General features: G+C 39.8%; 2 protein-coding genes across 2 annotated transcripts in view; one reads left to right on the forward strand and one right to left on the reverse strand.

Moving 5' to 3' along the window:
- ZFP30 (ZFP30 zinc finger protein) overlaps positions 1-24,654 on the forward strand; it is a 221,162-nt gene that overhangs the window by 103,089 nt on the left and 93,419 nt on the right. The gene's annotated exons all lie outside the window — the stretch shown is intronic.
- Positions 1-24,654, reverse strand: part of LOC101347142 (zinc finger protein 790) — a 34,012-nt gene that overhangs the window by 4,939 nt on the left and 4,419 nt on the right. Inside the window, exons 2-5 of the mRNA XM_023725755.1 lie at positions 22,230-22,880; positions 7,178-7,262; positions 5,050-5,176; positions 4,639-4,734 (exon numbers count right to left, since the gene is read on the reverse strand). Of these exons, the coding sequence (XP_023581523.1) occupies positions 4,639-4,734; positions 5,050-5,176; positions 7,178-7,186 (232 nt within the window). The 5' untranslated portion in view covers positions 7,187-7,262; positions 22,230-22,880. The remainder of the gene's footprint in view (positions 1-4,638; positions 4,735-5,049; positions 5,177-7,177; positions 7,263-22,229; positions 22,881-24,654) is intronic.

Consider the following 24,654-nt stretch of genomic DNA (forward strand, 5'->3'; position numbering starts at 1 on the left):
TAATGGACACCAAGCAAGTCCAAAACACAGCAGAACAAATTACAAACCTGATGCCATCGAGTTGATTCTGACTATAGCAACCCTACAGGTAGAATTGCCCCATAGGGTTTCCAAGAAGCGGCTGGTGGATTCAAACTGTTGACCTTTTGGTTAGCAGCCTAGCTCTTAACCATTGCGCCACGAGAGCTCCACATTAGCTCTTAGGGCTTAAAGATAATCCTGTGTTCTCTGAGACCATCTAGGCAATGATTCTGCCCTCCAGACTCTGTGTATTGGCCATGCTCTCCGGATTCTGGGCTTCAGCACCACCTTTCAGACCCAGTGGGATGGCAACTCTGCTCCTTGGCCTTTGGGTGGCCCCAATCTCCTAGTCCATCTGAGTGGTGACTCCACCCCCTGGGCCCCAGTAGACTCCGTTCTCCTACCCTTTGGGCATGGCAGCCCTGCCCCCTCAACTTTGAGTGGCAGCCCCATCCTCTTGGCCAACCTGAAAACAGCCCCACACTCCAGAACCCACTTGGTGGAGATCTGACTCTGAAACCTAGGAGGCAGTGGTTCCACCCTTTGAAACCCATGTGGCTGTAGCTCCACCCTTTGAAACCTAGGAGGCTGTGAGTCTACCCTTTGAGACCTCGGAGACCTTGGCTCCATCCTTTCAAATTGAGTCAGCCCTGCTTTCTGTGTTCCTTCCAACAGTTCTGCTGATCTCCGAGCTGCTTCAGGGATGGTCCTTTTCTTTTCTTGGAGGACAACAGATGTAGTAGCTCTTTTGGCCTGTTTCCTGCCGTAGAATTCCAAGAGGCAGACAGCATTCTCTCTTTTCATTCTTTCTCTGTCCCCTTCAGCATAAGCTGATCGATTTTCTCCTGTGGAAGTTGGTTAGATCCATCAGACATAGGCTTAATCTCTTTAACAAAAGATTGCATAGCCACATCCTTGGTGAAAATTCTAGGACACGTGTTCTGAGTTAGTACAACAGAATTTTCCAAATCTTTTAAGTTCTGTTTATATTTTGCACAGTTCATTGTTAAGTCCATCTCTTTCCTCTCACATTTTATTATAAATGGCAAGGAAAAACCATGGGCCCCTTTAAGATCTTGCTTAGAAATCTAAGCCAAATATCCAAATTCATCATTTACAAGGTCTGCCTTCTACCAAACATTTGAACATAATTCAGACAAGTTCTTTGCCACTGCATAAAAATCACCACCCTTCCACCACTATCCAATCACATGTTCATTTTCTTTTAAAGCCTCACCAGAAGCACATTTAACATCCACATGCTAACAACATTCAGCTGATGTCAGCATATGTATTTTCTAAAACGAGACTTTCTCTATGACTGCTCATTTCCACCTAAACTCTCATCAGAATTGCCTTTGATGTCCATAATTCTAAGCAACAGTGTCTTCAAGGCAATCAAGGCTTTTACTGTTAGGCACTTTAAAACTCAGCCTCCATCCATTACCTAATTCCAAAACCACTTCCACATTTTACGTATTCATTAGAGCAGCACCCCACTCTCTGGTACCAAATGTTTTAGTCCAGGTTCCAGGCTATCTTAGTCAAAGCAAATATGGAAAAATGTGATCATACATAGTTCTTCATCCTTCCATTTGTCTTTGCACACGCAAAGACTTCACCCTGCTCATTTCCTCTGCTGTGTATAGCCGTATCATTTTTTGTCACATGATCCCAACTAAGAGATTTACTAAGAGTTTACTAAGAGTTTAAACTAACAGTTTACTTGTTTATGCTTGAATTTATAGTATTGCTCATTCATCCTTTAGAAGCACAATCTGGGGCTTTCATGCCCTTTCCCAGGTCTTAGCTTCTTTTCCCTTATATCCAAGGCTACTAAAAATATCTCAGAAAAGATCTAGTTTTCCAAGTATTGTGTAAGATGTGTACATAATTCTGACTTAAAAATAGGTATGTTGGAAATAACAGAACATCAGTCTAATATGTGAAGAATGGTCTGGTCTAAAGCTACCAGGGTCTAGGAACCTAACAACATAGGGTATGTTGCATTCAAGTTAAAGAAAATAATTATGAATAACAGTTCAGATAGAAAAATAGTTGGAGAAGATTGTCAAGGGAGAATTCAATTATTACTCGTTTAAAAAAAAAAACCCCGTTGCCTTCAAATCAATTCTGACACATAGCGACCCTAAAGGACAGAGAACTGCCCCATAGGGTTTCCAAGGAGCACCTGGTAGATTCGAACTGCCGACATTTTGGTTAGCAGCCGTAGCTCTTAACCACTACACCACTTAAAAATAACCCATTTGCAGTGAGGTTATAATGGAACTGATACGGTCTCTGACCTCCATATGAACCAATGCCCTCCAGTCCTCCAGAGAACTTAGGTATTAATGCCCACATTATACAAGTGCACTCAAGCAGTAGCTACCTCTATGATGTCCCTTGTACTCACCAAGAAATCAGTTGTTTGTTCCCAAATTAGTTTATAAAAATTGTTATTTTAATTAAATATTATATAATAAAATATAAGAGAAGCATTGTTTTTATGAAAACTAAGTTGAATGAGTCTAGAAAGACTCAATTAGAAGGCTAGCCAAATTTATCTTAGTAGTTTTGAGTGAGCCCATCATAAAGACTGGAAAAAACTAAAAGAGATTCTACGGTAAGTACACCTAAATTCTCACTCCCCTTTAATGAAAAAGAACCAGGAAATTAGGACAATGAGTTATAGGTCTGGTTAATACAAGAAAGAAGAGGCAGAATTCCAATCAGCACAAATATAACCTGGACCTATATTGAAACATGGGTGAATGAACAGTTAGAGGTTGTAAATAAATATTTACAAGTTGGTCAAGGTACTCATGTAATTTTGTATGATTTTAAATAACTTTTCAACAACTAGTCAATTAACTATCTTAAAGTAGTTGGGCAAGTGGTCTTCTAACTTTAAACCCTTCTGCTCTGAAATCTCGTATCAGAGCCTTGACTATCAACCAGTGTGGAAAATTCCTCATAAATAATGTGTACCAGGAGTGATAACTTTAGTACAAGAAATGCAGAGCAACCTTAATATACAATAATATATTCATAGTACTTGAAAATAAACCAAACTTTTTCAAAAAGGCATATGGTATTGTTTAGGGAATAAAAAGTAACACAAAACTGTATACACCTTATAGAACAGAATAATTTTTAAAAGCTTTTTATTTTGAAATAATTATGAATTCACAGGAAGTTGCAAAGATAGTCCAGAGAAGTGCTATGTATCCTTCACTCAGTTTCCTTCAATGGCCACATATTCCATAATTATAGTACAATATTAAAACTAGGAAATTGACACTGATAAAATGTGTGTATAATTTTATGTCTTTTTATCACATGTATGGATTCGTGTAACCACTACCATAGTCAAAATAAAGAACTATTCCATCACCCCAAAGATCACCCTTGTGCTACCTCTTTATAGTCATAACCCCACCACCACTACCATCCCTAACCCCCGGCAACCGCTAATCTGTTTTCCATCTCTAATTGTGTGATTTACACGTTATATAAAATGAATCATATAGCATGTGACCTTTTGAGATGAACATTTTTCACTCAGAATAAGAATATCCCTGAGATCTATTCAAATTGTTGCATGTATAAATAGTTCAGGAACAGAACAATTTTAAAACATAAATGTTTCTGGAATTTAAAAACACATTTCCAAAAAAGAAACAAAAATTTATTTTCTTTCTCTCATATTGCAAATTAAAAAGAGGCTCCAAGAGAATGTTATTTCAATCTGAGACCTGCCCATAATAGGAAATATACCCATTACCCATCTACTTGACAAATATAATCCTTGCTTCCTGACAGCCACGATTTGTCTCTCTGGTTGTTCTTCATTAGCCCTGACCGCTCTTCTGCCACCCTCCTCGCTGTGGCCAGAAACCATTTTCACTTATTATACTAATTTTCAGCTAAGCATCCTATTAGACCTAAGCATCCTAATACACTATTGTATATTACGTATGAAATAACATATACTTGGAGCCTCTTTTTAATTTCTATTTTGCAGAAATTTATGGACATGTTTCAGAACATAGTACAAACTTTCTTAATAAATAATGTACCCTTTGTTAACTCTCCTAAATCTAAAATTATAAAATCAGTAAATGTTAATTAAAAATAATGAATTAATGAATCTATGAACTGCAGAAGCAAGGAGAAACCAGCCAAAATTAAAAAAAAAAAAAAAAGTTATGAGGTAGTAGTTAAAATGAAAAGCAGCATTAATAATTTTTTTTTTTTTTTTTTTAGGGAGTGAAGTAATTTACAAACATCTAAATTAAAAAAGAGAGAGATGGGAAGAACTGAATCCAAAGCATGGATAAAATAATAACCACTGGAGAAAACAAAATGACATTTACCTTTTTGTAACATGAGGGAAAAATGAAAACACAAAAACAGAGTGTTAGTTGGAGGTGAAAGGAAGGTTCTTTTGGAAATTTGTTAAAAAGGTTACTTTCGTCTCTAGGTTTCACGTCTTTATCCACAAGCTTTTGGTCTTTGAAGGGAGATTCCAGATTAATATCTCAGAGGTGTTGTTGCCTCACCGAGTAACTGGACTGGAGATGGCCTCCCTGTGCCTGCTAAGCCCTTACTCACCTGGGCAAGGTCCTCTTGTCTGGTACCTCAAAACCTTCCAGGGCTCTTTCCCTTTTTCCAGTAAGGAGAACATATCTGGCTGATGAATGCAAAGTCCTGCTCGGAAGACAAGAAATAGGAAATAACCATGTACTAAGAGTTTCAAACTTTGTACCTAGTCATTTGGTTATTAAGGAAGAGAGACAACTACAGGAAGAGGAAAAAAGTCACAAAGGACTTGTAAAGGTAAAGGAGGGGGAAGATGGGGGTTTTTCATGATGATGACTATTGCCAGCTTTACAAAGCACAAACCATTTTCCCAGAAACAGAGGCCAGAAATTTGCCTTTTGAAAGACAATCGAAAAATTCACAATGTGGAAAGCAGGAATTTCTGGGATCAAATTCTGAATCATTTGGGGGTGATACTCTTACCCAGTAAGACCATGTTGCTGTAGTTTTCCAACATTACGTCTCTATATAAATCCCTCTGTTCCAAGTCCAGGCACTCCCACTCCTCCTTAGAGAAGTCTATGGCCACATCCCTGAACATCACCAACTCCTAAAATGACAAACCCAACTATTAATGGTGAAATTAAAAGAAACTTTTTAGATGGAAAATGGCACTGCAGGAGATGAGATAGACAATGAGCAAGCAGTCTGGAGCTGGCCCCCTGTGGCACTGGGGGAGACTGTCGCGGATATCAGTATGACTGAAACCGAGTGCCTCCATAGTCTTAAAAAGTCCTGTTGCTCCAATAACAACATCCTTGTGACCTGCTAGTGACAATTACGAAGACACTCGGATGGCAGCCCAAAATGACAGACACCATATGAGTTCTTTGTTGACAACACTGAGAGGCTACACCAGTCTGGAATGATCAACTCCAAATTTATTATGTGAGAAAAAATGTTTCTTATGTGATAAAAGTAGTGTTTGTTTGCTTAAGTTTCTTTTAGTTGAGTTTTCTATTAGTTGAAGTTAAAAGGATTCTTAACTCTCAGAATGAATACCCTACCAGTTTCTGTGAAGAATGTTTAGGATCTCTAGGTTCTTGGCTAAGTAGCTGACAATCAGCACATGACTCATTAATGATGTTCATCTCCTACTGATTCCCTAACAAGATTCCAGATCTCTTTTTTAAAAATCAGTTTAATTCTGTTCTGACATTAACTTCAATGCATTTCTTCTTCTTCTGATCCCAGTCACCCTGGAGTTAAGTTAGATCTCACAGATTAAGAAACACAGTCCTCCAGACTGCCAAGTCTGCCCAAGACTTCAGACACCAGCTGCAAGATCCGGGATTCCCAGACCATACTTCTGACCAGCTGGCTTCAAATTTTGGGGTTCCCACTAACCCCTCAGGATACCAGCCATAAGTTTGGGGGGTCCTCAGGACACCTGCACTTCTGACCTGGTGACCACAAATTTGGGAGTTGCCACTACCCCCTCAAGTTTGATAATTCAGTAGAATGACTCACAAAACTCAGGAAAGTGCTACACTTAATGATTACAGTTTTATTAAAAAGGATATAAATCAGGACCAGCATAAAGAATAGATGCATAGGGTGAGGTTTGGGAGGGTCCCCAATGCAGAGCTTCTGTGTACCCAGAGGTGCATTACCTTCCTGTGCAGCAGCATCTGTTGCCAACCAGGAAGCTCCTCTGAGCTTCACTGTCCAGAGTTTTTATTAGGGTTTCATTACATAAGTAAGATTGACTGAATTATGCTTGAACTCAATCTTCAGCCCCCTTCCCCTCCCTGGAGGTTGGTCTTTCTGACATAGCTAGCCCCAGCCAACATGAGTCACCTCATTAGCATAAACTCAAACTGTGGTCTGGAGCCCTCATGAATAACCAGGACACTCCAATCATTCCAGAAATTCCAAAGGTTTAGAGGTTACCTTAAAGAAAGCAGGGACAAAGGCCAAATTCTTCACCCTCCACTCTGAACTCAACCTCACATGTCCCTTAACTAAAAGCCTCACAAAGTGTCACATCCTCCTGAAATGAATATCAACCAACACCAAATCCCATGTTGACTAAGTGGAAAATTCCATCGCAGGGAGTAAATAAAAGCTTTCTCCTGTGTGAGCCCTTTAATCACTCAGCTCCACCTTGTTAAGCCCAGTTTTGAAAAGCAAGTGTCTACTATTTCCCTTGTTGTTGTTACGGGCCGTCAAGTCGGTTACAACTCATAGCGACTCTATGTACAACAGAACAAAACACTGCTCAGTCCTGTGCCATTTTCACAATGGTTGCTATGTTTCAGCCCATTGTTGCAGCTGCTGTGTCAATCCATTTCGTTAAGGGTCTTCCTCTTTTTTGCTGACCCTCTACTTTACCAATAATGATGGCAGAAGACTTAGGACACAGGAGATACCGAATGCCCCGTTAGGTTTAGAAACATGGGTTGGAAAGAAGAGGGACACCAAAGGAAGGCACTGGACTGTATCACAACCATCACTTAAATACTCAGGTAAACAATATAAGGATAAAGAATACAAATACCACATGATATATGAATAGTTATATTTTTGAAGAGAGGCAATTCCAACTCACATGGGCCATGACTTAAAATTCCAAGAACTGATCAGTCGTCTTCTGGATTCCTCTCCTTGAGAAGCAGAGTCCTGAACAAGCAGAGCTAGAGGGAAGGAATCATGAGAGGACAGGCTTTGAGAGTTTTCAAGTGGACAATATGAGAATAGCATATTCTTTCCTGGAAAGCCTGAAGAAATCCTGGCCCTGTCCAAAACCCAACAGATCCAACTATAGCAGGACAGTTTCAGTCAAGTAAATTGTGCCAAACTCATGACATGGATCAGGATAGGATAAGGCCGTTCTGACTTTCCCTGGCCAGAATATCCCCTACAACCAAACCTAGGATTACCCTAAGAGCAATGGGACCCTCCAGACTGGTATTAACCCAGTGCACCTGCCCAGGGCCTTCATTTGTACTTCCTGTGACCATTTAAAAAAAAAAAACAAAAAAAAAAAACTTGTCATCAACTCAATTCCAACCCATAGCTAACTTGTAGGACAGAGTAGAACTGCCCCATAGGGTTTCCAAGGCTGTAATCTCTATGGAAGCAGATTGCTACATCTTTCTCCTGTGGAGCAGCTGTTGGGTTTCAACAACCTTTTGGTTAGCAGTAGAGTGCTTTAACCACTGCTCCACTTCCTGTGACTATGGCCTCTTATTTCCTCCATTGAGAATAATGCTGGCTGTTAGTTTTGCATGCATGCCTTTAATTATGCTGAGAAATTTCCCTTCTATTCCTATTTTTCTGAGAGTTTTTATTAGGAGAAATTGTTGGATTTTATCAAATGCATTTTCTACATCAAGTGATATGATCATATGGTTCTTTTCTTTTGTCTTATTTATGTGGTATACTACATTGATTTTCTAATGTTGAACCACCCTTGTAATCCTGGTATGAATCCTACTAACTCATAGTGTATGATTTTTTGATATGTTGTTAAATTCTGTTGGCTAGAATTTTGTTGAAACTTTTTGCATCAATATTTATGAGGGGTATTGGTATGTAATTTTCTTTTTTTGTGATTTCCTCGTCTGGTTTTGGTATCAGGTTCGTGCTGGCTTCATAGAATGAGTCAGGGAGTATTCCTTCCTCTTCTGTTTTTCAAGAGTTTGAGTAGAATTGGTGTCAACTCTTCTCTGAATGTTTGGTAGAATTCTCCAGTGAAGCCATCTGATCCTGGGCTTTTTCTTGTTTGCGGTTTTTTGATGACATCTTCAATCTCTTCTTTTGTTATGGGTCTATTTAGATTTTCTACCTGTTTGTGTTTGTTTTTAGGTAGGTAATGTGTTTCTAGTAATTTGTCCATTTCATCTAGGTTTTCAAATTTATTGGAGTACAATTTTTCATAGTATTCTGCTATGATCCTATCTCAGTTGGATCTGTTGTAATGTCTCTTATTTCATTTATTTTGGTTATTTGCCTCTTCTCATTTTTTTCTTTTGTCAGTCTATCCAGTGGTTTATTTTATTGATCCTTTCAAAGAACCAACTTTTGGTTTTGTTGATTCTATTGTTTTTGTTTTCTATTTCATTTATTTCTGCTCTGATCTTTATTAATTCCTTTCTTCTGGTAGCTTTGGTTTTCTTTTGCTCTTGCTTTTCTATTTGTTCTAGTTGTTGGATTTAAGTTACTGGTTTTGTATCTTTCTTCTTTTTTAAGGTAGGCATTTATTGCTATGAATTTCCCTCTAAGCAGTGCTTTTGCTGTAAGTATTTTTGCTCTAAGTATTTTTTTTAATTTCACTTCTGACTTCTTCTACACCCAATAGTTGTTTACTAGTGTGTTGTTTAGTTTCCATGTATTTTTTTCCTTATTTTTCCTGTTGTTGATTTCTAGCTTCATACCATTATGGTCAGAGAAGACACTCTGTATGATTTCAGTCTTTTTAAGTTTGTTGAAACTTGTTTTATGACTTAGCATATGGGCTATTTTGACAATGATCCATGTGCACTAGAGAAAAATGTGTATTGTTCTAATGATGTATGGAATGTTTAATATGTATGTCCATTAGGTCAAATTGGGTTATGGTTTTATTTAAGTCCTCAGTGTCCTTACTGATCTTCTAAAAAGATGTTCTGTCTAAAATTGAGAGTGGTGTGCTGAAGCCCCCAACTGTTATTGTGGAGTTGTCTATTTCTCTTTTCATATTAGTCAATATTTGTTTCATGTATTTTGAAGCACTGATGTTACGTATTTGTATATTTATAATTTTACGTCTTCTTAATGGATTGACCCTTTGATTATTATGTCGTGTCCTTCTTTATCTCTTGTAATAGATTTTGATTTAAAGCCTATTTTGTCAGGTATCAGTATGGCCACACCTGCTCTTTCTGGCTACTGGTTGCATGGAAATTTTTTCCATCCTTTTATTTTCAGTCTGTTTGTGTCCTTATGTCTAAGGTGTATTTCTTGTAGGCAGCAAAAGGATGGATCATGTTTTTTAATCCATTCTGTCACTCTCTGTCATTTGCAAGGGGAGATTAGACCACTTACATTTACGGTGATTTCTGAAAATGAAGTATCTACTTTATTCATTTTGTTATCTGTTCTATGTGTTATATCTTCTTTGTCTTTTTATTCTTATTTTTAGGCTATTTATTGTGTTTAGTTGCTTTTTTATGATGAGCCTTCTGATTTCTTCCTTCTTTTGTGTATTTTTTCTGGGTGATTTCTAAGTGGTTACCACAAATATATACTTGCAATTGCAACAACATTTAACAAACAAGTAACACATAACATTAACATACTAAAACTATTCTTGTTTTGCTCCTCCCTCCCCCTTTTCTGCTGGTGAGTCTCCAATGACATCACTATACAGCCTATATCCAATAGGTTTACTGTGTACTTCCTTATGCACTTGATGTTCTATTGCTTGTAGGATCTAACTATTGAGTATTGAGTTTATTCCCTGAAAATATACTTAATCCTTATAATTGCCCACACTGTTGCTTCTTTTTTTTTTTTTGGATCTCTCTCTCTTTATCATTTCCTATGTGTCCTTCTTCCTAGTCTGGAAGCTCAGCTGAAACCTGTCTGCCATGGGTGACACTGCTGGTATCTGAATACCGGTGACATAGCTTCCAGCATCACAGCAACATGCAATCCCCCACAGTATGACAAACTGAGAGTGTCAGTTGATATAAATCGACTGCAGCAGTATATTGACAGGGAACTCCCAGAAATTCAAGCCAGATTCAGAAGAGGATGTGGAACCAGGGGTATCATTGCTGATGTCAGATGGATCCTGGCTGAAAGCAGAGAATACAAGAAAGATGTTTACCTGTGTTTTACTGACTATGCAAAGGCATTTGACTGTGTGGATGGATCATTACAAATTATGGATAACATTGTGAAGAATGGGAATTCCAGAATATTTAATTGTGCTCATGAGGAACCTGTACGTAGATCAAGAGGCAGTTGTTCAGACAGAACAAGGGGATGCTGCATGGTTTAAAGTGAGGAAAGTGTACATCAGGGTTGTATCTTTTCACCATACCTATTCAATCTGTATGCTGAGCAAATAATCTGAGAAGCTGGACTCTGTGAAAAAGAACAGGGCATCAGGATTGGAGGAAGACTCATTAACAACCTGCCATATGCAGATGACACAACCTTGCTAGCTGAAAGTAAAGAAGACTTGAAGCACTTACTGATGAAGATCAAAGACCACAGCCTTCCACATGGATTATACCTCAACGTAAAGAAAACAAAAATCCTGACAACTGGACCAATAAGCAACATTATGATAAATGAAGAAAACACTGCAGTTGTCAAGGATTTCATTTTACTTGGATCCACAATCAACACTCATGGAAGCAGCAGTCAAGAAATCAAATGACACATTGCATTGGGCAAATGTGCTGCAAAAGACCTCTTTAAAGTGTTGAAAAGCAAAAATGTCACCTGGAAGACTAAGGTGTGCCTGACCCAAGCCATGGTGTTTTCAATCATATCATATGCATTCGAAAGCTAGACAATGAATAAGGAAGACTGAAGAATTAACACCTTTGAATTGTGGTGTTGGTGAAGAATACTGAATATACCATGGACTGCCAAAAGAACAAACAGATCTGTCTTGGAAGAAGCTAGAATGCTCCTTAGAAGCAAGGATAACTAGACTTCATCTTACATACTTTGGCCATGTTGTCAGGAGGGATCAGTCCCTGGAGAAGGACATCATGCTTGGTGAAGTAGAGGGTCAGCAAAAAAGAGGAAGACCCTCAGCAAGATGGATTCACACAGTGGCTGCAACAATGGGCTCAAGCATAACAATTGTGAGGATGGCGCAGGACTGGGCAGTGTTTCATTCTGTGGTACACAGGGTCACTATGAGTCAGAAGGGACTTGATGGCACCTAACAACTTGTGTAGAGTCAAGTATTTGTTTAATGTTCTTTCCTTTCCATTTGAAGAACTCCCTTAGGTAATACCTACAGAGCTGATCTGTTAGTGGCAATTTCCAAGAGCTTCAGTGTACATGGGAATGTCTTGATTTCCCTCTGGTTTTTGAATGACAATTTTGCTGTGTAAAGAATTCTTGGTTGACAGTTGTTTTCCTTCATTGTTTTATATATGTCGCTCCAGTGGCTTCAGGTTTCCAGGGTTTCTGGGGAGAAATTTGCACTAATTCTTATGAAAGATACTTTATGTTATATTGTGCTTTTCTCTTGCTGCTTTCAGAATTCCCTCCTTACCTTTGGTTTTCAGGAGTTTTATTAGGATGTGACATGGGGTTGGTCTCTTTGTATCTCTTCTAATTGGAGTTCATGTAGCTTCTTGTATTTGCAGGCTTCACTCCCCATTCAGGTCTGTGTATTTCTCTAAGATTATCCTTGGAAAATTCTATGCCTTCCTTATTATCATGATGCTCTGGAATTCCAAAAATTCTAATGTTAGATTTCTTGAGTCCCACATATCCACTTGGTTTTGTTCATTTTTCCTTGTTTTTTGCTCTTATTTCTCCTGGAACTTAGTAAGTTCAGTTACTCTGTCTTGTCTTCTAGTTCACTATTCTATCTTCTTGTAAGTTTGAATCGATTGTTGAATGTTTCTCTTGCATTTTCTAAATCAGTTAATTTAGTCTTCAGTAATTCTGTTTTTTTTTAATGTTTTCAATCTCCTTATTCAGTTTTTCATTTTGTTCCTTGATTTGTTTCTTGATCTCCATTAGTTTTCTACTTTCTTTAAACATAGTTAATACCATTGTCTGAAAGTCTTCTATTTTTCCATTATCGTGGTCTCCTGAGATTTTTCATGTTTTATTATTTTTTGTTGAACACGGGCCACTTTAATATCTTTTTGTGACACTTTGAAATTTGGGTTTTTTTATTTTCATGGAAATATTTTTGTCAGGTTGACCTCCATTGTCTTCTTCTAAGTACCACTAGAAGACAGTCTTGTCCTTGGGTCTTTCAGCTCTGAGTCAGCATTTCTGAGGATTTATCTCTGTTATCCTGGGCTCTTAGCCAATTACCACAGATTATAGGTGTTTTGAAAAGTGGGTGGTTACTCTGGCTGGTACCGCCTAAAGTATCTGACTTTACTGGTGTGTGAGTGTCCCTCTGTCTTCTATGGGTTTGGCTGTATCCCCACTGCACTCCTTCCCTTCCCTGTCGGATTAAGGGATGGGCTCTCCTTTGTGGCTGTTTGCGCATGCGCAGGAGTTTTCCACTGACCACAGATGAAGGGGTGGGGACCAGTTTTCCCAAGGCAAGGATGAGGAGTGTTTTACGTCCTTCCCTCATGGGTGCCCAGTTGTGGGAAGGAAGCCAGTTCTTTCCTGCTGTGTTGTCTGATATTTTTCTCACCCTGGCTGTTGGATGTGCTGCTCGGCTTTTTGGTATATCTGGGTCCTAGTGCTCTCTGTTTTTTGATCTCAGCAAGATTTAACAGCACCCACTCACAGTGCCTGGGCCTCGCTGCTCCCCTCCCCCCAGTGAGCGGCCCGTGATCTCCCACAGCCAATCTGCATCACCTTAAATGGACTACACCTTCCTCAGTTTAGCTTCCGTCCTGTGTTCTTTGGGGTGTTGCCCGTACCTGATCCAAAATGGCCACAAGGAGCAGAGTCCTCTGGATGCCAGCAGCCAGAAACCCTGCTCCTCCTCTGGACTGTTTCTGGACTCACCTTGACTCTGCAGCACTTCAACTTCCATCTGGAAGTCTGAGATCTCAGTCTGCACTTGTTTCTATTTGTTTTTCAGTGGGTTTGTTGCAGGGGGATAAATGGGAGTGACTGCTTACTCCGCCATCTTGTCCCCTCAACATAATATCTTCAAGCTCCATCCATATTGCAGCGTGTATAAAGGCTTCGTTTCTCTTACTGGCTGAGTAATATTCCATTGTATGTATGTACCACACTTTGTTTATCCATTCTTCCCCTGATGGGCATTTAGGCTGTTTCCATCTTTTGGCTATGGTGAGTAGTGCTGTAGTGAACACTGATTTACGAGTCTCTGCTTTTCAGTCTTTTGGGTATATATCTAGGAGTGGAACTGTGGGGGTCATATGGTAGTTTTAGTTTTAGTTTTTTGAGGAACTGCCACAGTTTTCTACAACAGCTGCACCATTTTGCATTCCCACCAGCAATAGATGAGGGTTCTAATTTCCCCAGTATTTGTTAATTTTCTGGGATTTCTTTGTTTTAACCTTAGCCATCCTAGTGGTAGTGAAATGGTATCTCATTGTTTTGATTTGCATCTCTCTGATGGCTAATGATGTTGAGCATTATTTTATGTGTCTGGTGGCCATTTGAATGTCCCTTTTGGTGAAATGACTGTTCCAGTCCTTTGCCTATTTTATGATTCAGTTGTCTTTTTGCTGTTGTCAAAGTTATATATATATTTTTTGGTTTTACATTATTGGATATAGGTTTCTGAGGAGATTCTCCCTGTCATTAGCTTGCCTTTTTACTTTTTTGGTAAGGACTCTTGATGCATGAAAGTTTTTAATTTTACAGTGTCCCATTTATTTATTTTGTCTTTTGTTGTTTGTGTTTTTTTTTTTTTGAAGCTAGGCCTGACAGTGTTGCCCCTTATTTTCTTCTAAGAATTTTATGGTTTTATTTTTCACATTTAGGTCTTTAATCCATTTGAATTTGTTTTTATGTATGGTGTGAGGCATGTATCCTGTTTGCTTTTTCTGCTTTAGAAAATCTGATTTTCCCAACACCATTTACTAAAGAGACTCTTCTTTTCCCAATGAAAGGACTTAGCACCCTTGTCAAAAATCAGCTGACCATACATGTGTGGATTTATTTCCAAGCTCTCAATTCTGTTCCACTGGTCTATGTGTCTACTATTATACCAGTACCAGGATGTTCTGATTACTGTATTTTATAATATGTTTTAAAATCAGGAAGCATGAGTCTTCCTACTTTGTTCTTTTCGTTCACACTGCTCTAACTATTCAAGTCCTCTTGCCATTCCGTTTAAAGTTGAGAATTGGTTTTTCCACTTCTGTAAAGCCTGCTGGAATTTTTTCCCACTTTTTATTTATTTATTGTGATTTAGGTGAAAGTTTACAGAGCAAATTAGTTTCTCATTGAACATTTAATACACAAATTGTTGCCAACCCCATGATGTATTAACACTCTCCCCTTCTCCACCTCAGGTTCTGTTTCCATTCGTCCAGTTTTCCTGACCCTTCCTGCCTTTCCATCTTTGCTTTTGGGTTTCTGTGCCCATGAGTCTTGTATACATGAAGGAACTATGAAGCACATCCCTCACGTGTGTTACTGCTGGCCCTATAGATCTGTCTAATCTTTGGCTGAAGGGTGAACCTCAGGAGTGACTTCAGTACTGAGTTAAAAGGGTGTCCAGAGGCCATACTCTCTTGCTTTCTCCAGTCTCTGTCAGGCCACCAAGCCTGGTCTTTTTCTTTCTTTCTTTTTGATGAATTTGAATTTTGTTCTATATTTTTCTCCCACTCTGCCCGAGACCTTCTATTGTGATCCCTGCCAGACCAGTGGGTGGTGGTAACCGGGCACCATCTAGTTATTCTGGGCTCAGTCTGGTGGAGGTTATGGTAGGTGTGCTCCATTAGTCATTTGGACTAATTTTTCCCTTGTGTTCTTGGTCTTCTTCATTCTCCTTTGCTCCAGCTGGGATGGGACCAATAGATGTATCTTAGATAGCCGTTTGCAGGCTTTTAAGACCACAGTCGCTAAACGCCACAGTCAAATGTAGAACATTTTCTTTGTAGACTATGTTATGCCTATGAGCTAGGTATCCCCTGAGACCATGGTCCCCAGCCCTCAGCCCAAGTAAAATGAAATCCTTGACAACTTCGATCTTATCTCCGTTTATCATGATATTATTTATTGGTCCTGTTGTGAGGATTTTTGTTTTCTTTATGTTGAGATGTAATCCATACAGAAGGCTGTAGTCTTTGATCATCATCGGTAAGTGCTTCAAGTCCTCTTTGCTTTCAGCAAGGAAGGTTGGTCATCTGCATATCACAGTTTGTTAACGAGTCTTCCTCCAATCCTGATGGCGCTTTCTCCTTCACAGAGTCCAGCTTCTCGGATTATATGCTCAGCATACAGATTGAATAAGTACTGTGAAAGCATACGACCCTTATGCACACCCTTCCTGATTTTAAACCATGCAGTATTTCCTTGTTCTGTTCGAACAACTGCCTCTTGGTCTATGTACAGGTTCCTCATAAGCACAATTAAGTGTTCTGGACTTCCCATTCTTTGCAATGTTATCCATAATTTGATATGATCACACAGTTGAATGCCTTTGCATAGTCAATAAAACACAGGTAAACATCTTTCTAGTATTCTCTTTCACTCAAGACCCATCTGACATCAGCAGTGATATACCTTGTTCCTCTTCTGAGTCCGGTATGGATATCTGGCAGTTCCCAGTCAATGTACTGCTGCAATTACTTTTGAATGACCTTTAGCGAAATTTTACTTTAGTGTGACATTAATGATATTGTTCAATAATTTCCACATTCTGTGGGATCAGCTTTCTTTAGAATGGGCATAAGTGTGGATCTCTTCCAGTCGGTTGGCCAGGTAGCTGTCTTCCAAATTTCTTGTGAGCACCTCCAGTGCTTGCATCCGTTGTTTGAAACATCTCTGTTGGTATTCCATCAATACCTGGAGGCTTGTTTTTCACCAATACCTTCAGTGCAGCTTGAACTTCTTCCTTCGATACCATTAGTTCTTGATAATGTGCTACCTCCTGAAATGACTAAACAATTCTTTTTGGTACAGTGACGGTGTATTCCTTCCATCTTCTTTTGATGCTTCATGTCGTTCAGTATTTTGCCCATAGAGTCCTTCAGTGTTTGACCCAGTGCTTGAATTTTTTTCTTCAGTTCTTTCAGCTTGATAAATGCCGAGCACATTCTTCCCTTTTGGTTTTCTATCTCCAGATCTTTGCACATTTCATTATAATACTTTACTTTGTCTTCTCAAACCACCCTTTGAAATTTTCTGTTCAGCTTTTTTACTGCATCATTTCTTCCATTCACTTTAGCTGCTCTACATTCAAGAGAAAGTTTCAGAGTCTCTTCTGACACTCATTTTGGTCTTTTCTTTTTTTCCTTTTTAATGACCCTTTGCTTTCTTCATGTATGATGTCCTTGATGTCATCCCATAACTCGTCTGGTCTTCGGTCATTAGTGTTCAATGCATCAAATCTATTCTTAAGATGGTCTCTAAATTCCAGTGGGCTATACTAAAGGTCATATCTTGACTTTCGTGGACATGTTTTAATTTTCTTCAGCTCCAACTTGAACTTCCATAAGAGCAACTGATGGCCTGTTCCACAGTCAGCTCCTGGCCTTGTTCTGACTTGTGATATTGAGCTTCTCCATTGTCTCTTCCCACAAATGTACTCCATTTGATTACTGTGTATTCCATCCAGCAAGGTCCACATGTGTAGTTACCATTATGTTGTAGAAAAAATGAATTTGCAATGAATAAGTCGTAGGTCATGCAAAATTCTATCATGCGATCTCCAACATCATTTCTATCACCAAGGCCATATTTTCCAACTACCGATCCTTCTGTTTTCAACTTCTGCATTCCAATCACCAGTAATTATCAATGCATCTTGATCTCATGTTTGATCAATTTCAGACTGCAAATGGTGATAAAAATCTTCAATTTCTTCATCTTTGGCATTAGTGGTTGGTGCGTAAATTTGAATAATAGTTATATTAGCTGGTCTTCCTTGTATGCGTATGGATAATACTAAGGATGGATCTTGAAATGTCCTTTTTTACAATGAATGTGATGTCATTCGTCTTCAGTTTGTCATTCCCGGCATAGTAGACCATATGACTGTCCAATTAAAAATGGCCAATACCAGTTCATTTCAGCTCACTAATGCCTAAGATATCAACGTTTATGCGTTCCATTTTTGACAACTTTTCCTAGATTCATACTTCGTAAATTCCACATTCCGGTTATTAATGGATGTTTGCAGCTGTTTCCTCTCATTTTGAGTCATGCCACATCAGCAAATTAAGGTCCCTAATGCTTTACTCCATCCATGTGATTAAGGTTGACTCTACTTTGAGGAGACAGCTCTTCCCCAGTCATATTTTCAGTGCCTTCCAACCTGAGGGAATCATCTTTCTGCACTATATGAGACAGTGTTCTGCAGCTATTCATAAAGTTTTCACTGGCCAATTTTTTCCAAAGTAAGACCGCCAGTTTCTTCTTCCTCATCTGTCTTGTCTGGAAGCTCCACTGAAACACGTCCACCATGGGTCACCTGACTGGTATGTGAAATACTGGTTGTACAGCTTCCAGCATCAGAGCAACATGCAAACCACCACAGACTGACAAACTGACAATTGGTGGTATTAGTCATTAGGGAATTACAAATTAAAACCATAACGGGATACCATGACACACCTGATAGAATGGCTAAACTAAAAAATACTGACAATACCAAGTACTGGTGAGGATATGGAGCAACTGAAATTTGCACATCCTGCTAGTGAGGATACAAAATGTTACAGCCACTGTGGAAAACACTGTGGCAGTTTTTAAAAAGGTTAAACATACACCTACTATGTTACCCAACAATCTCACACCTAGCTAAGTATTCTACTCCTGGGTAAGTTTTAGACAAATAACTTATTTTTACCCAAATAACCTTAATGAGTGAGTGGATAAACCAACTGTAGTACATTCATACAGCTGAATAGTATTGAGTGTATTAGTTTCCTATGGTTGCCATAACAAAGTACCACAAGCTTGGTGGCTTAAAACACCATATAAGTGTATATTATCTCACTGTTCAGGAGGCTAGATGACAAGGTGATGGCAGGGCCATGCTCTCTCTGAAGACTCTAGAGAAAGATTTTCCTTGCCTTTTCTGGTGGCTGCTGACAATCCTTGGTATTCCTCGGCTTACAGATGTATCATTCCAATCTCTGCCACCATCATCACATGGTGTTCTCCCTGTGTGTCTCTGTGTTCAAATTTCCTCTTCTTATAAGGACATCGGTCACTGGATTAGGACTCACCCTAATCCAGTATGACCTCATTTTCACTGGATTACAGCTGAAAAGAACCTGTTATGGATTGAATTGTGTCCCCCTAAAATGTGCGTCAGCTTACCTAGGCCATGATTCTCAGTATCATGTGGCTGTCCACCATTTTGTGATCTGATGTAATTATCCTATATGTTGTAAATCCTAACCTCTATGATGTTAATGAAGCAGGATTGGAGGCAGTTATGTTAGTGAGGTAGGACTCAATCTACAGGATTAGCTTGTATCTTGAGTCAACCTCTTTTGAGATATAAAAGAGAAAATCGAGCAGAGAAGAGTCCTCATACTATCAAGAAAGAAGCAATGGGAACAGAGTATGTCTTTGGACCTGGAGTCCCTGCACTGAGAAGCTCCTAGACCAGGGGAAGATTGATGACAAGGACCCTTCCCAAAAGCCTTCCCCTGGAGCTGGTGCCCCGAATTCAGACTTTTAGCCTCCTAAACTGTGAAAGAATAAATTTCTCTTTGTTAAAGCCATCCACTTGTGCTTTTTCTAACACAGCAGCACTAGCTAACTAAGACAGAATTTGGTACCAGGAGAATGGGGTGCTGCTCTAACAGATACCTACAATGTGCAAGCAGTTTTGGAACTGACTAGTGGGTAGATGCTGGAAAAGTTTTAAAGTTCCCAATAGCAAAAGCCTAGACTGCCTTGAAGAGACTGTTGATGGAATTATGGACATCAAAAACAATTCTGGTGAGGACTCAGAAGGAAGTGAGGAGAGCTGTATCACTGAAGATGGCGAGAAGCAGCAGCAGAGAAATGGCAGCAGGAAACCAGCATGAGATGGTGTGGGAGCCAACCCAGGGAGTGAGAGAGCTGCGTACCTTTGTATGGTAGGCTTCCTGGCTGATTGGAGTGCCTCTGAGCACTTACCAGTGGAGCTAGGCTTGCCGACCTATGGAGCAGAAGAGCTGAGTGCCTTCCCACTGGGGTTTACTGGTGAAGTGGGGTGCCTCTAGGCACTTATCAGTACAGCTAAAGAGCTTTGGAATACTTGCCCAAACAGGGCAGAGGCCAGGCCAGCCCAAGAGGCTGGAGGGGCCGAGGGGCCAAGAGGCCAAGGAACCAGGAAGCAGAAGCTGAAGAGACAAGGAACACAGGAAAGAGTTGCCTCAGTCTCAAAGGGTAGGGCCACAACCTCTGGGGTCTCAAAGGGTGGAACCATGGCCTCTGGGGTTTCAAAGGGTGAGGCCACAGTCTCCTAGGTTTCAAAGAGTCAGATCTTTACCAACTTGTTCCCGGAGTGTGGGGCTGCCTTTCATAAGTGCCAGCGGGAGGGGGCCAGATCCACTGTCCAAAGCTGAGGAGGCAGTGCTGCTATGCCCAAGAGGCAGAAGAAAGGGGACTGCTGGGGATAAGGGGGTAGGGCTGCCACTCAGATGAACTTGGAGAGTGGGGCCACCCAAATGCAAGAGAGCAGAATTGCTGTTCCAGTGGGCCTGGAAGGTGGAGGTGAAGCTCAGGGCCAAGAGGCCTCCATCCAGAATCCAGAGACTGTAGCTAATACGCAGTGTCTGGAGGGCAGGGCTATTGCCTAAATGGTCTCAGAGAACAGAAGATTATTTTCAAGGCTTGAGAGCTAACGTAATGCGTTCTGCTGACTTGCTTGGTGCCTGTTCTCCCTTCTTTCCCTCCAATCTCCCATTTGTAATGGAAATGTATACTTTGTGCCTGTTCCACCATTGTACTTGGGAAGCAGATAACTTGTATGTAGAGGAATTTTGCCCCAGGACAGAGTTTGGACTTGGAGTTGATTTAAGACTTTTGGGATGATATGATGGGATGAATGTGATTTACATGTGGCAAGGACATGAATTCTTGGAGGCCAAAGGGTGGAATGTTATGGATTGAATTGTGTCCCCCTAAAATGTGTATCAACTTGGCTAGGCCGTGATTCCCAGTATTGTGTGGTTGTCTACCATTTTGTGATCTGATGTGATTACCCTATGTGTTGTAAATCCTAACCTCTATGATGTTAATGAGGCAGGATTGACTCAATCTACAGGATTAGGTTGTATCTTGAGTCAATCTCTTTTGAAATATAAAAGAGAAAAGCAAGCAGAGAAGAGTAGGACCTCATACCACCAAGAAAGAAGCACTGGGAGCAGAGCGTGTCCTTTGGCCCCAGAGTCCCTGCGCTGAGAAGCTCCTAGACCAGGGGAAGATTCATGACAAGAACCTTCCCCCAGAACTGACAAAGAGAGAAAAAGCCTTCCCCTGGAGCTAGTGCCCTGAATTCAGACTTCTATCCTCCTAAACTGTGAGAAAATAAATTTCTCTTTGTTAAAGCCATCCATTTGTGGTACTGTCCACCAAAATATTCAATTTTACTGTACCTTTTGATTTAAAAAATAACATTTAAACACATGCAAAAAACTGAGTTGGACAGAGTTCTGAAACAGAACCTCTTCATACATGAGAAATACATTCACTGTAGAAAAATCACAAGCAGCACTAGATATCTAAGACCCTATTTCCAAATAATATCAAATTCAAAAGTACTGGGGGTTAAGACAACAACATAACTTTTTGGGGAACATAATTTATAATGCTCAGCAATAAAAATGAACAAGCTATCGATACATACAGCTTGAGTGAATTTCAAATGCATTTTAAACCAAAAATCAAACCCACTGCCATCGAGTTGAGTCTGACTCATAGCAACCCTATAGGACAGAGTAGAACAGCCCCATAGGGTTTCCAAGGCTGTAATCTTTACGGAAGCAGACTGCCACATCTTTCTTCCGTGGAGTGGCTGGTGCATTCGAACCACTGACCTTTCGGTTAGTAGCAGAACGCTTTAACCACTGCATCACCAGGGCTCCTTCAAATGCATTATGCTGAGTGAAAAAGGTTATATACTGAATGATTCTATTTTTATGACATTCTCAAAAATACAAAACTATAGTGATGCAGTATAAATCAGTAGTTGCCACAGGTCACAGGTTGGGAAAAAGTGTAACTCCAAAGGATGGAATGAGATAGTTTTTGGGGTGATGGAACTGTTCTGTATCCTGATCATCATTGTATTTACAGGAATCTATACATGTTAAAATTCATATAACTGTCCACCAAAAAATTCAATTTCACTGTATATTTTGATTTAAAAAATAAAATTTAAATACGTGCAAAAAAGTGAGTTGGATGGTAGAGTTTTGAAACAGAACTTCTTCATACATGAGAAATACATTCCTTGTAGAAAAATCGTTGTTTTTGTTGTGTGCTGTCGAGTCGATTTGACTCATAGTTACCCTAAGAACAGAGTAGAGCTGCCCCATAGGGTGTCCAAGACTGTAATCTTTACAGAAGCAGACTGCCATCTCTTTCTCCTGTGGAGCAGCTGGTGGGTTCGAACAGCGAACCTTTTTGTTAGCAGCCAAGCACTTAACCACTGTACCACCGGGGCTCCTTGTAGAAAAATTGGAAAGTATAAATATGTAAAATGAAGAAAATGAACCCTCCCTCCCACAAAAAAATATGGAATAGTTGCAAGGATAGTCTAATAGACCAAGGGAAAAAGAATAAAAAATCCAGAAATATACCTGTGTGTAGAAGGGCACTTGATTTATGACAAAGATGATAGTGGAGAAAAGATGGTCTTTTCAACAAATGGTGCTAGGTCAACTGGATATCTATCGTGGTAAACAAATAATTTCTTTAATACGAATCAGCACAAAGCTGGTTCCCGTGAGACAGAGATTAAAGATGTCCCAGATTTCCAACTTCTCCGAGCTGCTGTACCACTCCATCATCTCTAACACCAACCACTTCCCCTCCCCTCAGCACTCTTCCTTCTTTCCCTGTTGGGTTCCGTAATTCGCTGCAACATCTCACAGAACTCACAAACTGTACTTACAGTTAAGTGGTTTGTTAGTAACAGACTACAGCTCAGGGTCCAGATCAACTTGGAAGTAACAGGATACAACTCAGGAGACAGGATGCAGTTCGTCAATCAGGACAGTTTTCAACCAGAACAGCTCTCTCTCGGCTCCTCTCTGTAGTGCTAGTAGACCCTTCTCTTGGCTGTGCAGGGCTCTCTGTCTCTGGCTACCACTGCAGCTGTCTACCGGTCCCGTGGTTCCCGCTGCTCACTAGTACTGCTGCCGCTGGTACTGCTGCCGCCATCCTATCGTTACAGGTCTTGACTTGTATTACAGCCCTTTTAGAAGGTTTTCTTCTCTCTCTCTCTGTCTCTAAAAAAAAAACCTCTGTCGGGTTGGCTGCTTATAAGCAAGCTGCTTATCAATTTCATGGCATGGGCCTCCCAACCGGGCCACAAACCAACCAATCCCCCGTGAGGTCACTTCTCAATGGATGGTTTTACGTACCCTATTCGCATAATAATCAACTAGCCAATTGTCCCAGCCAATCATCTTTGCCAGAATTATAAACCCAAGGCCAGAAAGGCTATATATAAGAGAAACAGATTGCACTGCAATTGGGAAAATAAATCTTGACCTTATGTAGATATAAATGTGACATATAATAAATCTAAAGAAAACACAACATGCCTTTGGGATAGGCAAAGTTTTTTTTTTTTTTTTAATTGTGCTTTAAGTGAAAGTTTACAGTTCACATCAGTTTCTAATACAAAAATTTATACACACATTGCTATGTGACCCTAGCTGCTCTCCCTGTACTGTGACAGCACGTTCCTTCTTTCCACCCCAGATTTCCCATGTCCATTCAACCAGCTCCTGTCCCTTTTTGCCTTCTCATCTTGCCTCTGGACAGGAGCTGCCCATTTAGTCTCATGTATCTACTTGAGCTAAGAAGCACTCTTCATGAGTATCATTTTATGTCCCATAGTCCAGTTCAATCTTAGGCAAAGATTTCTTAAACAGAATACAAACAGTACAAACCAGAAAGGGGAAAAAAAAGATAAACTGGACTACATTTAAAAAAGCAATTTCTATTCCTTAGAGTGAGTGAAAATGCAAGCCATGGACTAAGAGATGATATGTGCCATATGCAGAGCCAACAAAGGATTCACATCTAGAATATATAAAGTACAAATAAATAACTAAAAGACAGGCAAACCCTGAAAAAACTGGGCTTAATAGGCTTTTTCTACAGGAAAATAATATCCAAATGGCCAACAGACATTAAACAAAAGTACTCAACATCATTAGTCAGGAAACCACAATGCAATGCATATTAATGAACACAAAATGACAAATGCAAGAATGTTTGTTACATCATTATTTATGAGAACACAAACCTGCAAACAATCCAAATGTCCATCAGTAGGAGAATGGAGAATTAAGTTGGTATACTCATAGACTAGAATACTATTTGGTAATGAGAACAAATGAACTATTTCTACACACAATAATATGGACGAATCTCGCAAACATAATGTGGTACAAAAGAAGCCAACACAAAAGGGTACTTACCGTATAAATCCACTTACATAAAGTTCAAAAACAGACCAAACTGATGTGTGCTGGTTACTTTTGGGGAGCTACTGACCAGACAGAGCATAAAAGAAACTTCTGGGATGCAGGTATCGTCTTATTTCTTGATCTTGGTGTATACTACGTGGGAGGTTCCCTTTGTGGAAATACACTTGAGCTGTACAGTTTTGATTGTATTGACTGACTGTATTATCATGTACACACCTGTCTGCGCATATGATAAATGTCAATAAAAATTTTATTTCACAAATTATGGCAAATTTTGTAGAAGGCAAATGCAAACAAACAAAATAAGCAGCGGCCATAATCTTTAGCATATTAAAATACTAACAATAAACATATAACAGTTACTAATATCTATACAAAGGAGCCCTTGGCTACTAACCAAAAGGCTGGCAGTTCAAATCCACCAGTGGCTCTGCAGGAGAAAGATGTGGCAGTCTGCTTCTGTAAAGATTATAGCCTTGGAAATGGGAAGGGTGGGAGGGGAACTAAATAGGCAATAGATAAGTGGTAACTTTGGTGAAAGGTACAACAGTACACAATACTG

This window comes from Trichechus manatus, unplaced genomic scaffold (assembly GCF_000243295.1).
Source record: "Trichechus manatus latirostris isolate Lorelei unplaced genomic scaffold, TriManLat1.0 scaffold00386, whole genome shotgun sequence".
Lineage (NCBI taxonomy): Eukaryota > Metazoa > Chordata > Mammalia > Sirenia > Trichechidae > Trichechus > Trichechus manatus.